The sequence below is a fragment of the Theropithecus gelada genome, chromosome 15 (assembly GCF_003255815.1).
Source record: "Theropithecus gelada isolate Dixy chromosome 15, Tgel_1.0, whole genome shotgun sequence".
In the NCBI taxonomy this organism is placed as follows: Eukaryota; Metazoa; Chordata; class Mammalia; order Primates; family Cercopithecidae; genus Theropithecus; species Theropithecus gelada.
The window spans coordinates 20,181,896-20,197,900 of record NC_037683.1 but is presented as its reverse complement, the minus strand read 5'-3'; the positions used below and the strand labels follow the sequence as shown (position 1 = coordinate 20,197,900).

The 16,005-nt window shown below is 36.4% G+C and overlaps 1 protein-coding gene across 1 annotated transcript in view; it reads right to left on the bottom strand.

Moving 5' to 3' along the window:
• MEGF9 (multiple EGF like domains 9) overlaps nt 1-16,005 on the bottom strand; it is a 115,187-nt gene that overhangs the window by 58,543 nt on the left and 40,639 nt on the right. Inside the window, exon 2 of the mRNA XM_025360527.1 lies at nt 92-293. Coding sequence (XP_025216312.1) covers nt 92-293 — 202 coding nt within the window. The remainder of the gene's footprint in view (nt 1-91; nt 294-16,005) is intronic.

Genomic DNA, 16,005 nt, shown 5'->3' with positions numbered 1-16,005 from the left:
TTGTTTAAACCAGTATGGTCCTTAAGAGTAGGACCCTTTTTTTTCCCTTGCTAAAATAAAATAAACTTCAGTTCCACCCTCTGTTGCTTACCTGTTGCACAGTATGCTGAGAGCTCCATGTGGACTACAGTCACATGGCTGACAGAGCCCAGAAGTGTAATTTGGGTAAAAGCCCTCTTTGCAGGTTTCACAGTGAAGCCCCTGATAACCTGGCCGACACTCACACTGCCCTGTGGTCTGGTTGCAGTGATTCACATCCAGGCTTCCAACCACAGAGCAGTTACATACATACTCTGCAAAGGAAAGAAGGAAAGAGACATTACCAACCAAGATTTAAGGCCCTCTTAATAAAATGAACTCTATTTTATTTTTCTTAATAAATTTTCATGACAACTTTGTAAGGACAGATAAAATTAACTCTAGTTCAAATTTACTTTCTATCCTGTTTAGTTTATTCAAATCAGGAAACATATAGGGTATATAAATTATGGTTTTGTGTGTGTGTGTGTGTGTGTGTGTGTGTGTGTGTGTGTGTGTATTATGTTTTTCTGAATTAGAAGCCACCAAAGGCAGGCTTATCTACACAGCACTAAGGGCACATGTTGGAAATGACAACATGTTAAATAATAAATAATCCCATTGTATAGCAGCAAAAGCCTAAGGCTCAGATGATTAACTTTGGTAACCTTATTCAAGGTCATATTAGATTGTGCCATAGCTAGAATCATAAGTTAATGTGTTCTGCCCAGGAAGAAATTAATGAAGAATAGGAAATGATGAACAATAAAACCAGAAGAGAAAGTTTACAGGTTCATCCTGATCTGGGAGTTAAAACCAATCCCAATTTGAATGTCTTTCCCAAATTAAAATATTTGGAAAATAAACATTTAAGTATATTTCAAACGGTTCTTTGTTATTTGCTTGTTTGTTTCACTTTTTTCACTTTTCAAAAGAAATATTTTAATTTTTAATTTTTGTGAGTATACAGGAGTATAAGGTGTGTATATTTATGGGGTACCTGAGATATTCTGACAGGCATGCAGTGTGTAATAATCACATCAGGGTAAATGGGGTATCCATCACCTTAAGCATTTATCCTTGTGTTACAAACAATCCAATTCTACTCCTTTAGTTATTTTAACATGTACAATCAAATTACTGTCCATAAATTACTAAATTATTGACCACAGTCACTCTGTTGTGTTATCAAATACTAGGTCTTATTCATTCTTTCTATTTTTTTGGTACCCATTAACCATCCCCACTTCCTTCCCACCGTATCCCTGTCAGATGGTTCTTTGGATAAAAATATTGAGAAGCCCTTAGTTTTAGACTTCTAGTGCAAAGACTCATTTAAAGGTCAGTTAGGATTTGTTTTTTGCTACTGCCTCTATTCATTTTATCAAAAGGAAAGTGTTTTCAACATAGCTTGATACAGTATTAACTGAGGACTTTGTATTAATATATATATCCTAGGAATAGGTCCCATTCCAAAATAGCCATGATGCTACCCTTAAAGGGTCCTGAGAAATCTATGGTACAAATTACAGTTCTAAATAGGTAAGGCACTATATAAAATGGCACTGTACCGATACAGTTTAGCTTGGAAAAAATAATCTTTGATATTATTTTTGATTACTTCAAAAAGCTACTAGATAACTACAAATCCAGAGTCTCAAATAGAGAGTTATAAAGGGGTTTGCTTCTCCATTCTAGAAAAGGAAATTAAGCTTCAAAATTCTTTATGTAATCACAAGCAGCTTATTTATCCACACAAGTAAAAACAAAAGATTCCTCAAAGAAATTCCCACTTGGCCAACTCTATACCTCCCACACTTCTGCAATTCCTAAACTTTGGTGTCACTTTTTCCTTGCTCTTCACAGCTCTTCTAGTTTGTAAAGATAACAAATAACGAATAAATAGGCCAGGCGCAGTGGCTCATGCGTGTAATCCTAGCACTTTGGGAGGCCGAGGTGAGCAGATCACTTGAGCTCAGGAGTTTGAGACCAGCCTGGGCAACATGGTGAAATTCCATCTCTACAAAAAAAAAAAAAAAAGTATAAAAATTAGCCGAGCATCCTGGCATGCGCCTGTAGTCCTGGCTACTCAGGAGGCTGAGGTGGGAGGATCGCTTGAGCCTGGAAGGCTGAGGTTACAGTGAACCAAGATCTCGCCACTGCACCCCCACCTGGGTGACAAAGTAAGACCTGTCTCAAAAAAAATAACTAAAGTAAATAAATAAATATTGGCAACTTATTTGTTTATTTTATGTGTATTTCAAACTTGAGTGGTGCACAAAACCCAAAGGAAAATTCAGATTTCTTCAGCCTCAAGCTTAGGAAAGGAATGAGCTTCCCATTACTTCCCATTTCTTATTTTCACTAGGCTACATAAACATGACATTTCTTTGACAGAGTTACATGTTTTCACATGATATTTACTTTCTGTGTAGGTGTGTTGTGGTTTTTGTAACTAGCAAAGCCACGTTCAGTGGTCTGTAAACCTGCCAATGACAACTTCATGACAGGACCTTCACTCCACCAGAAACGACCAGAACACTTAAAATAATATTTTTCTTCTGAAATCGGGCAGAAATTCAACTTACATTCAACTCCTCCTGCTGGACCTATTTTATTACAAGTTAAAGTAATTAAAGTATGTTGATGTCAGTAGAACTAGCTCAAGAAAAAATGAAAATACTAAAAAAAATTTTTCTATAATAAAGACTATGAATTTTATTTCATTATTTCCTTACTAATGTATTTCCATCTGAAAACTGAGTCAATGTTCCCAGTGAGTAAGATTAGCAGTATTTTCTAAAGAATCCAATTGAATTTAAGAACTCAGATATAAACACTCAATATTTTTTCCAGTTAAGTTCTAATGGATAAACTTTCAATACTAACCAAGTTCACTGGTTATTTATTATTTCTATAGTCAGTCTAATATCTTCATTATTCCCTGAACATACTCTGGTTAGTCCTGTCTCTGAACCTTTGCTTATTCTGTGCATCTTAGAGTGCTCTTTTTCACATAGTCAAACTTATTCCCTATTTTAAGAATCAGCTGAAACTCACTTCTCCATAAACTCTAACTGTACTGCCCCTATTATAAATCCGTAACAACACCTACTACCTAAACCTCTCAAATGACAATAATTTGAAGAGGCAGTAAAGCAAAGAGTTATGAGCACAGATTGTAGAGGTAGATGGCTAAGATTAAATCCTGCTCTCTCACTAACTTTATACCCTTAGGCAAGTTAATTAAGCTCTGTGTGCCTTCATTTTTTTCTCCTGTAAACAGGGCATAATAGTAGCTATACCACTCAGTGCCAATACTTAAGCTGGAAGTGGTCTGGAGTATTGCAATAATTAATACAACAGCTGGAAAAAAAGTAGAAAGTGTTATCAGATAAAATAATAAATGCAATTCGGATGTTAGATTCACAGGCTATAGCTTCGTTATACCCTGAGGATAAGATCTAAAAGCCTGACAATGGGTTTAGTACCATAGCAGCTTTGAATAATGTCTGGGAAACAGAATTAGTTTCCTATTACGCAGAAATCCATGTTATGGCTCATCTAGGTAGAGAATAAGATGATATTCTACTTATACTAGGCTCCACTCATTAACAATATGCGTGCCTTAAAATACACAGTGGTAAAAACAAGGATTTAGGATGCGGCTTCAGAGAAGATGAAAAATGAGCATTTATTTATTATACATCCTTGGTACTAATCAATTTAACAGTAGCAGCATGAATGGCAAATGTTTCAGCAAGAGAGACCACCCCAGGGATAAGAAGGGGGCTGACACATCAAGACAAAAAGGCACTATCATGTTAATACTTCTCCCCAAAATAACAAAAGGAAAGGAAGAGAATACAAAGTAAACCAAATGCCAGGGAGCATGGGCATCTTTTCTGTTTGTAACTCAGAATTTAAGGCCCATCCCAGTGACTGACCTTAAATGAAATGACGCAAGTTAAATGAATAGTATAAGCAACAGTAATAAATGTAAAACACTCCGGGTATTCATTAAATTGTGCCAGGATAATTTGTTAGCTTGTAAGTAAAGTAAAATCTCAGACCCTTCACAGGTCTAGACATTTGTGCGGAACCAGACAGGAGTTAATGCAGAAATAATGCAGTCCCCTTAGTAAAAATGTGGCAATATGAAAAAGAAGGAAGTTTCAATTGATAGAAGCAATGAGAAGGACCAAAGACAAGAGGAAGTGCTGACTTTTTAATGAGTTAGAATCTTAGACATCAGAACAGCACAAAGGAGTCTGCAACATGATTAATGGAAAGTCACCAGTGTGGATGTTAATGGGAATGAAACAATATGAAGAGGACACCAAAAGCTAATTACAGACAAGTATGAATAAGATGCCGAACAGCTCATTCAATTGCCTAAAAGTAAATACGGAATAAACTCTGTCATGTGAGTAGCAGGCTTCCTTTCAGCCCTTTAATTCTTTGGAAAACTCTATAGAGAAATGATTAGAGAAGGGTAATGTAAATGTTCTCAGAGAGAGCAAAATCTTGGCAACATTTTTTCCTTTTGTTGTCTGGCTTCTGAAGAACAATAAAATATAGTGATTTTCACCCTGAAGAAGAATAAGAAACTAAACTCTTTGCCAAACTGCTTTAAGTATTTGAAAACAGACACATAAAGTCCCAGAGAAAATCAAATTCTGCACTTTTTCAAACATTCGAAAAGCCAAGAGTTGAAGTTTTTTAGCCCTAAAAAAATGAGAGTATTTTGTTTACAAATCCCATAAGTTCCCTTGCCACCTACCTCCACCTGCCCTGCCCTTTGTGCACAAACATTTGCCCTGGTAAAAGATTATCTACTTGAACATACTGAAGACCTTTTCTAGGCCTTTCATAAACCTTGTAGGCTCTCTCTTCATCCAACTTTTAACCATCTCACAGAGAATATTTGGTGTGTTCTGGTATTCAGCTTGTTTGCATTTATGATGGGAGTTTTTGAAAAATACTAATTGTGATTGTATGTCCTAATGAATGTGTCCTCTCTGTGTCTCTTTTTGAAGTCATTTCTAAGTGCTAGAATTAACTGTAATGCTCAAGCAGTTTGGTACAATTGTGTATTAAACCTTTGCAGATAAAAATCCATAAAAACAGTAAATGAAAAATTTGCATGACAAAATTTAAAAATTATGTCCTCAGTCATGATGGAAATCTCCTAAACAAATAAATGTTACCCTGACAACAATACTGTTGGTAAACTAAAATGATTACAAAATTATTGCATTTAAGCATAGATACTAGAAGACTACTAGTGGCTATAACTAATACAGAGCACTCACAGGAATCTGGTTCAGGAAGACAGCCTGAAATTCAATTTACAGCCTTTTGCAAAACTGCATAAACACCTTTGCAAAACTCAATTTCTGACTCCTTTTCATTCATTGAACAACAATTTCACCCCTTTTATTGTTAGCTGACGTGTAATAATAATACCTATTTATGCAATACAGAGTGATATTTCAATACATGCATACAATGTGTAATGATCAGACTAAATAGCATATCCATTACCTCAAACATTGATCATTTCATTGTACTATGAACATTCAAAATTCTCTCTTCTAGCTTTTTGAAAATATAGAGTAAATTACAGTTAACCATATTTATTTACCCTATTGTGCTACAGAACACCAGTACTCATTTAGTACTATACAGCTATAATTTTGTATCCATTAACCAACCTCTTCCCATCCTTCCTTCTCACCTACCCTTCATGGCTTCTAATACCTCCAATTCTACTCTTTTTTTTTTTTTGAGACGGAGCCTCACTCTGCAGCCTAGGCTAGAGTGTGGTGGTGCAATCTCGGCTCACTGCAACCTCTGCCTCCCGAGTTCAAGCAATTCTCCTGCCTCACCTTCTGAGTAGCTGGGATTACAGGCGCACACCACCACACTCAGCTAATTTTTGTATTTTTAGTAGAGACGGGGTTTCACCATGTTGGTCAAGCTGGTCTTGAACTCCTGACCTCATGATCCGCCCGCCTCAGACTCCCAAAGTGCTGGGATTACAGGCATGAGCCACCGCGCCCGGCTCCAATTCTACTCTTTACTTTCATGAGCTCGATTTTTTTTTAATCTCCCACATATGAGTAAGAACATGCAGTATTTAACTTTCTGTGCCTTATTTTACTTAACATAATAACCTCCAGCTTCATCCATGTTTCCATAAATAGCAGGATTTCATTCTTTTTCATGGCTGTATAGGACCAATATTCTAAAGCATTTCCCCTGTGTTTTCTTCTAGTAGTTTTATAGTTTCAGATCTTACTTTTAAGTCTTTAATCCATTTTGAGTTAATTTTTGTATAAGATGAAAGATGGGAGGTCTAGTTTTATTCTTCTGCATATAGATATCCAGTTTCCCCAGCATGATTTATTGAAGAATATATCCTTTCCCCCAATGTATGTTCTGGGCACCTTTATTGAAAATCAGTTGGCTGTAAATACATGGATTTATTTCTGGATTCTCTGTTCTGTTCCACTGACTTATGTGTCTGTTTTCATACCTATGCCATGTTGTTTTGGTTACCATAGTTTTGTAGTATATTTTGAAGTCAGGTAGTGTGATACCTCCAGCTTTATTCTTTTTGCTCAGGATTGCTTTGTTTTCTGTGATTCCATATGAATTTCAGGGTTTTTTTTTTTTTTAATTTCTGTGAAGAATATCACTGATATTTTGATACGGATTGCATTAAATCTATAAATTGCTTTAGGTAGTACACTCTTGCTTTTTAATATCTTCAAATACTGTTATCTATTAAGAATACAAAAAACCTGTATTAAGCTATTCCTAAACTTACAATATTTATCAGAGCACTGGCCATTCAAGTTCTAAGTCCCAAAGATATATCATCATTTTAGACAGTTGGAACTACAGTCTGACTTGCAAAAGTAGATGGAAATAGTTCTATTCTCAGCACACACAATGCAAACATTATAGGAACATCCACTCAATGGAAGTCAAAAAGCAAAACTGTACTTTGAAAGGCAATGAGTATCCATCTATTTGAATAGCTAAAGTACACAAACAAAAAAAATTTGACAATACTAATTCCTGGCAAGCATGCAGGACTTTCAAAAATTACTGGTGTAAGTACAAAATAGTAGAGACACTTTGGAAAACAGTTTGACAGTTTCTTATAAAGTTAAATATACCTTTACTATATGACCCAGCAATTCCACTCCTAGGTATGTATCTGAGGGAAATGAAAAGTTATAGTCACACAAAAACTTGTACAGAAATATTTATAAGTGATATTAATAATCACCAAAACCTGGAAATCAACCAAATGTCCTTCAACTAGTGAATGGATACAGTATGGTACATTCTCATAATGGAATGCCATTCAACAATAAAAAGGAATAAACCACTGACATCCAAGAACATGGATGAATCTTAAATGCATTATGCTAAATGAAAGGAGCCAGGGGCAGAGAACAGATCAGGGATTTGCCAAGAGGTGGGGGCAGAAGGGAAGGGCTGACTACAAAGGAGCAATACAGGGGAATTTTGAGGGGGTAATAAAACCATTTTGCATCTTGATTATGCACATATCAAAACTAACAGAACTATTGCACATCAAATGAGTAAATTTCATTGGATATAAATTTTAAAATATGCAAAAAAATTTTTTTAAGCAATGAAGTTTTACTAGATTCAATTTTTAAAATGTTGCTGGAAGGATGCCTTGGTGTCCCACAAGCAACTATTTCAACTGAACTGTGGCACCAGCGTCCACAGGGGATCCAACTAATGACTGAGGCTTTCTCAAAGTGACTGTTACATTTAAGATAGCAGGAAGTTATTAATGCTCCAGCTGATTATTGCATAAGGAGTTGCGGAACATTTTAGTATTTAAAATTCTATTTCACTAAAAGGAGTACAATCTTTTCTTTTCCCTTTGGCTCCAACTTAAGTCTTAGGCTGCAACTGTTCCCATGTACAATGAGAGACAAGAGGAAAAAAATGAAAGGCAAAGATGTATAGGATTACCATCCTTTTTTCATACGCAATTGTTTGTTTCCTTTTGAGATTCATCATTAAAAACCCTACTCTGTTTAAACAAAGACCAGGAAAATGCATGTAAATATAACTTTCAATCTATCTAATCTATTCAACAAAGAACGTCACCCATTTTCACAAGCCTAGGATTGGATCCACAAAAATTACATCATTCCTGATTTTCGAACTGAAAAGAAAAGGAAAAATATTGTCAAAATCAAGAGTAGGAATACACAACTCAAACCTCTGCATGTACATCAAATGATTCTTTTAAAAAATCCAACAAACTGGCCAGGTGCGGTGGCTCACATCTGTAATCCCAGCACTTTGGGAGGCCAAGGTGGGCAGATCACTGAAGGTCAGGAGTTCAAGCCCAGCCTGGCCAACATGGCAAAACCCCATCTCTACTAAAATACAAAAATTAGTCAGGCATGGTGGCATGTGCCTGTAATCCCACCTACTCCGGAGGCTGAGGCAGGAGAATCGCTTGAACCCAGGAGGCGGAGGTTGGCAGTGAGATGAGATCGTGCCACTGCACTTCAGCCTGGATTACAGAGCGAAACCCTGTCTCAAAACAAACAAACAAACAAACAAAACCAACAAAACTATATTATCTTGACTACAGGCCTGATTTCCTAAGTATATGGTGTATTTCAAAATGTACTTTTTATTAGGACCATAGTTTATGTTTTAGGTTTGAAGAAAAGGAATCTCAGAAAAGCCTCATTCTAGGGAAAAGGAATTATCAACACAAGAATTTTTGTTTTGAGAGTCTTACTCTAGAGTAACATTAATACTCAAATTACATTTGACTATTGCCAAGGTATTGCCACAAATCTTTGAAAACTTGGGAAACTTAATATTAAAGCTGATGAATTTCTTTAGTTAAACTAGACTTTGTAGAGATGTGTAGTATTAAAGTCACTACTTTTAAAGAAAAGTTTTAAGCTTTATTTGAAAATAAAAATGTATCAATTAAAATTCCCAGTCACAATTTACTAGAGCAAAACATTTCTTCAACTTCATGGTAGACATATGAAATAAATGGGGCAACATAATCCAGGTTTTGTAGAAAATTTTCTGTCTCACATTTTAAAATCATGTTGTTAGTGCTTGTCCCTGGCTCACTGCCAGTTTTCCACAATTCAGAGATAATTCATCTAATTAATGAGACAAGATGACAAGTTCTGGAAAAGGCTGTAAAGGCTAGTTTTTACTTCTAATAACAATGATGATATTACCAGCTATTAAGCATATCCTACACATATATCAGATATCACACTAGAAACTGGACACAAATGGCCTCCTTTAGTGTTCACCATAATCCTGTGATGCAGGTACCTTAAGCGAGGAATCTGAGTCTCAGATAGATGAAACAAATCACAGAACTAATCAGTACAGAAGAAGAGACTAAAGCCCAAAATGAGTAACTCCAAAGTCCATGTCTTTTCACTCTGAGAAGCCAAACAATCAGACAGACCCAGAACACCTTAAAATCAAACTTTGCTGCTAATTAACCAGCTCTAGGACAGTTAGTGAATCTAACTGCTCTCAGATTCAGTGTCTCAATGCACAAACTGTGGCTAATTCTTTTCATCTATCATGAAAAACAATTAAAGGTCAAATTATATATGGCCACGTATATTGTTTTTAGTTTACAAAAACTTTTGTTTAATTGAGCCACTGGTGTATCTAATAATCTGAATAAGTAAATCAGAAGGCAATTTCCTTCGAAAATTTTGAATGTATATACTATGTTTTAAGGGAAAATCATAGGTTTTAAATTGCTCAGTGGTGGCAAATTTTCTCATATCTCTACATTTCTCATAGTGGTTTAGCACAGTAGTGATCAATAAATAGCTATAAATGTCAGTTCAAATCAGACTCCATTTTATAAATTAAAATTAGAGCTGGTCAATTTAAAAGACAAAGATCTTCAAGATTCAATGAAACCCACAAAATCCAGCTACAAACACATTACAAGAGACATAAAACAGAATTATACATTAAGGTTAAAAGTAACTGAAAGGAAAAAGATGAAGCAGGTAAATATTAACTAAAAGAAAACTAGTATTCCATCCTGGCTAACATGGTGAAACCCCGTCTCTACTAAAAAATACAAAAAACTAGCCAGGCGAGGTGGTGGGCGTCTGTAGTCCCAGCTACTCGGGAGGCTGAGGCAGGAGAATGGCGTAAACCCGGGAGGCGGAGCTTGCAGTGAGCTGAGATCCGGCCACTGCACTCCAGCCTGGGCGACAGAGCGAGACTCAGTCTCAAAAAAAAAAAAAAAAAAAGAAAACTAGTATAGATAGCTATATTAATTAATGTAAGACAAAATAGATGTTTAAGTGAAAAAAAAAAAAAACAATATAAGGGGACAAGAGGTCTGGTCACTATATAAAAAAATGTACAATTCATTAAAAATATGTAGTTCTAAATTAGATGTGTATCTAATACCATAGTCTCAAAATACATGAGGCAAAATGACAGCAAATATATTTAATATGGTTATTTGAGGATGAAGTGAGATAAAAATGTGACAGTACCAGAATAGGATATTTACTGTTTTATCTCCCCAGATGTCCCACTTTTCTTGAAATGTAGAAAATACTCTCAGAAATATATATCAGAAACAAGATATGACAATAAATGCTCTAAAATAAGGGATTGGGGAAGATTAGGAATTAGAGTTGGTTAAACTACAGCATTCTACAATGTTCTGGCAGAAGGGACTTTCTTTTAATCCAGAATTAGAATAATTCAACAAATTTCCTGAAGTCATAAAAAAGGTAGAAGAGAGAAGTCTAGTCTAGACTATAGAAAAATATTTACTATACAGGATCATGTACTCAAATACTTTCCTCATTAGCATTCTAAACACCCTTATTCTCCAAAAGTTCTTTTATTTTTTGAGACGGAATCTCTGTCAACCAGGCTAGAGTGCCACGGCACACTCTCAGCTCACTGCAACCTCTGCCTCCCGGATTCAAGCGATTCTCCTGTCTCAGCCTCCCGAGTAGCTGGGACTACAGGCAAACGCCACCATGCCCAGCTAATTTTTGTGTTTTTATGTAGAGAAGGGGTTTCACCAGGTTGGTCAGGCTGGTCTCAAACTCCTGACCTCAAATAATCTGCCCACCTCAGCCTCCCAAAGTGCTGGGATTACAGGCATAAGCTACCATGCCCGGCCTCTAAAAGTTCTTTGTACCTTCCACTATGTATCCTCTACCGTGTTCCTAGAGCACTGTTAGAGACAGTTACAATATAAAGACCTGGCCTGTTAAAGGTTTTATTTTCACTAAGTCCCTAGAACTGCTTCTAAATCCTTAGATTTATCTTATTGTTTCCACATATCCATTGCCGGCATTGGCTATTCCAAGCTTCTCTTTAAGTCTTCCATCCCACTATACAACCAGCAAATGGGTGCAACTTCATGGAAACTGAGACCTTCTTTTTCTCTCTTCCTCCTTTTTCCCACCAACCTAACCTTCTCTCCAGTTTCAGGCTAGACAGCTCCTTCCAAGACCAAACAATCCCTCCAACTGCACTCTTTATCACATCCTCTCCCGAAGCTCTTTCCAGGACTCTACTCTGCCCACTCCCATTGTCCCCCTCCTTCAGCCTTTTCAAGCTTTCACTTTTTACAGAATTCGCCTTCAAATATGCATTGGGTCTCTCACGATTCTCTGTTCAGTCTCCTGTTCCATTTAACTAGCATTTATTTTCTAAATAAAATTTCTTAGACAAAAATACAGACTGCCTCCTTTTCTTCACCACATGTTTTCTTCTTAATGCTCTGCAATCTTTTCTAAACTCTACTAAAAATGCTCTCTCAAAAGTTACTAACCCAAAACAAAACAATAGCCTTCTCAGGCCATATTCTGCTTAACCATTTTGCAGCATTTGACATACTGATACCCCTTCCATTTTGAAACTCTTTCTTTGGTCTCCATGTCATTGGATAAATCCATGAGCACTTATTGAGGATTTTACTATGATCAAGTCCTCTCCTTATGCTTCCACTTCCACATGGCAGACAGATCATTATGGTTCCCAATGAATCCATGGAGAGAGACAAGTCTCAGCTACTCCAGTCATCCCCATCAAGGCCCCAAACATATGGGTGAGGCCATTTTAGATCCTCCAGCGGTAGCCAATCTACCAATACAGCCAGGGTAAGCCCAAGAGAGACCAGGAGAAGAATCATCAGAATGAGAAATAAATCATTGTTATTGTTTTCAGACACTAATATCAAGAATGATATTACTACGGGGAATATTATGCACAACTCTATACATATAAATTCAACAACTTTGATGAAATGGACCAATCTCTTGCAAACCAAGCTATCAAAACCTAATTCAGATTACCTAAATGGTCCTATACCTATTAAAGAAATAGAATTTATAGTTTAAAACCTTCCAAAAGGGAAATTTCCAGGCCCATATGGCATCACTGGAGAATACTACTAAGCATTTTAATAAGAAGTAACATCAATTCTATAAGACGTCTTCCAGATAATAGAAGAGGTAGGAATCCTTTCCAATTAATTCTATATGGACAGCATTATTTTGATACCAAAACCAGATAAAAACATTACAAGAAAACTACAGAACAATATTCCTTGTGAACATCTTGGATCAAAAACCTCTCAACAAAATAACCAGTAATATATAAAAAACAAATTGAACCCTGCAATATATAAAAAGATTAAATGAGATTTATTCCAGAAATACTGGTTCAACACTTGAAAATTAATAAGCGCAATCCATCCTGTTAGCAGGCTAAAGAAAAATGCCATCTCATCTCAACTGATGCAAAAAAAGATTTAAAAAAATTAACATCCATTCATAGGAGAAGTGCCCAGAAAACTACGAATAGAAGGAAACTTTCTCAGCCTAATAAAGGGTATCTATGGAGAAACAACATTTAACATTATACTTCATAGTGAGAGACTAATTACTTTCTCCCAAGATCAGGAACAAGGCAAGAATGTCCCCTCTTGCCACTCCTGTTCAAAATCATATTAGAAGTCCTAGACAGTGGAATAAAGCAAGGAAAAGAAAGAAATGGTCTTCAGATCAAAAAAAGAAACAAAACTGGGCCACAGTAGTAGCTCAACATGTATAAAATCCCAGTACTTTGGGAGGCCAAGGTGGGAGGATTACATGAACCCAGGATTTCAAGACCAGTCTAGGCAACATAGTGAGACCCCATCTCTACAGAAAAATAAATAAATAAATAAATAAATAAATAAATAAATAAATAAATGCCAGGAAGGGTGGCCAGGAATGCCTGTAGTCTCAGCTATTCCTGGGGCTGAGATGGAAGGATCACTTGAGCCCACGAGGTCGAGGCAGTAGTGAGCCATGATCATACCACTCTATGCCAGCCTGTATAACAGAATGAGACCCTGTCTCAATAAATACATAAATAAATAAACACTGTCTCTATTCACAGATAACATGAACGTTTATGCAGAAAAAAAGTTTAATCTATTACAAAAATTCCTAGAACTAATAAATGACATTAATAAGCTTGCAAGGGCTGGGCCTGGTGGCTCACGCCTGTAATCCCAGCACTTTGGGAGGCCAAGGTGGGCAGATCACCTAAGGTCAGGAGTTGGAGACCAGCCTGACCAACATGGAGAAACCCTATCTCTACTAAAAATACAAAATTAGTCAGGCATGGTGGTGCATGCCTGTAATCCCAGCTACTCAGGAGACTGAGGCAGGAGAATCGCTTGAACCCAGGAGGCAGATGTTGCGGTGAACCGAGATTGCACCATTGCACTCCAGCCTGGGCAAGAAGAGCGAAACTCCGTCTCAAAAAAATAAAAAATAAGGTTGCAAGACACAAAATTAACAAACAAAAATCAACTGTATTTCTATGTGTTATGAATGAACAGATGGAATTTTTAAAATTTTAATACCACTTGACTAGCTCCAAAAATATGAAATACTTACATACAAAATTAACGCGTATGACCTTTATGCTAAAAACTATGAAACATGATAAAAGAAACAAAAAGACCTAAAAGTATGGAAAGACATAATGTAAACAATTAGATCTATAGATTTAATAAATCCCAACCAAAATCCCAGAAGGATTTTTTTGTAGATATTAACAAATTGATTCTAAAATATATATGAAAAAGCAAAGAAACCTCAATAGCCAAATAACAAAGCTGGAGGACTCACAATAATTGATTTCAAGACTTACTATAAAGCTATGGTAATCAAGACATGGTGTTATTGGTAAAAAGAAAAAAGAAAAAAACCGACACAAAGGCCAATGGAATAGAGAGCCCAGAAGTAAACCCTCAGAAATATCTAATTTAATTTTTGACAAGATGAAAAGGCAATTCAATGGAGAAAGGATGCTTTTTTTTTTTTCAAATAAATGGTGTTGGTACAGTTGGACATCCATAAACAAAAGATTAAAACTCGACATTAACTCACACCTTATATAAAAATTAACTCAACATGGATCATAGCCCTAAATGTAAAATGTAAAACTATAACACTTCTAGAAGAAAACACAGGAGAAAATATGATTGACCTTGCATTAGGCAAATAGCTTACAAATAAAATACCAAAAGTAAAATCCATAAAAGAAAAATGTATAAGTTGGACTTTACTAAAATGAAATACTTTGTTCTTCAAAAGACTGCTAACAAAACTAAAACACAGCCATAGACTGGGAGAAAATACTTACAAATCACATTTCTGTCAAAGCACTTGCATCAAGAATATACGAAGAACTCTCAAAACTCAACAATAAGGAAATAATGCAATTTAAAAATGGAGAAAAGATCTAGAAACTTTACCAAAGAAGATATACGTACAACAAATAAGCACTTGAAAAGGTACCCACTATCTTTCATTAGGAAAATACAAATTAAAACCAGAATGACATACTACTACACATCTTAAAAAATGGCAAATTTCAAAAAACTGTCAATACCAAATACCAGAATGCTGAGGAAGTAGAACTCCAGTACACTGTTGATGGGAATGCTTGAAAAATAATTTGACAGTTTCTATTTTTCTTCTCTCTCTCTTTTTTTTTTTTAAGAGACAGGTTCTCAATTTGTCACCTAGGCTGGAGTACAGTGGCATGGCCATAGCTCACTGTAACCTCAAACACCTGAGCTCAAGAGACCCTCCTGCCTCAGCCTCCAAAGAAGCTAGGGTTACAAGCACACACCATCATGCTTGGCTAATTTTTAAATTTTGTGCAGAGACAGGGTGTTGCTATGTTGGCCAGGCTGGTCTCAAACTCCTGGCCTCAAGTGATCCTCCCTCCTCAGCCTCTCAAAGTGCTAGGATTACAGGTGTGACCACCACACCGGCCAGCAGTTTCCTTTCCTTTCTTTTCTTTTCTGTTCTTTTTTTTTTTTTTTTTTTTTTTTTTGAGATGGAGTCTCGCTCTGTCACCCAGGCTGGAGTGCAGTGGTGCCATCTCAGCTCACTGCAAGCTCCACCTCCCAGGTTCACGCCATTCTCCTGCCTCAGCCTCCTGAGTAGCTGGGACTACAGGCGCCCACCACCAAGCCCGGCTAATTTTTATAAAATTAAATATATACCTACCATATGATCCAATAACTCTGCTCCCAGGTATCTACCCAAGAGAAATGAAAACTGAGTTCACACATACATGTAACTGAATGTTTATAGCAGCTTTATTCATAATCACCAAATATTGGAAATAACCCAAATGTCCTTCAACTGGTGAATGGCTAAACCAACTGCGGTCCTTTTTATATTATATATGAGAATATTTTTACACATCAGAATCTATGTCGGATCTATTAAGTTGATCTAGTCTGGCTAGGTGCAGTGGGTCACACCTGTAATCCCGGCACTTGGGTGGCCGAGGCAGGAGGATCCCTTGAGCCCAGGAGTTCAATACCAGCCTGGGCAACATAGTGAAACCCCATTTTTACAA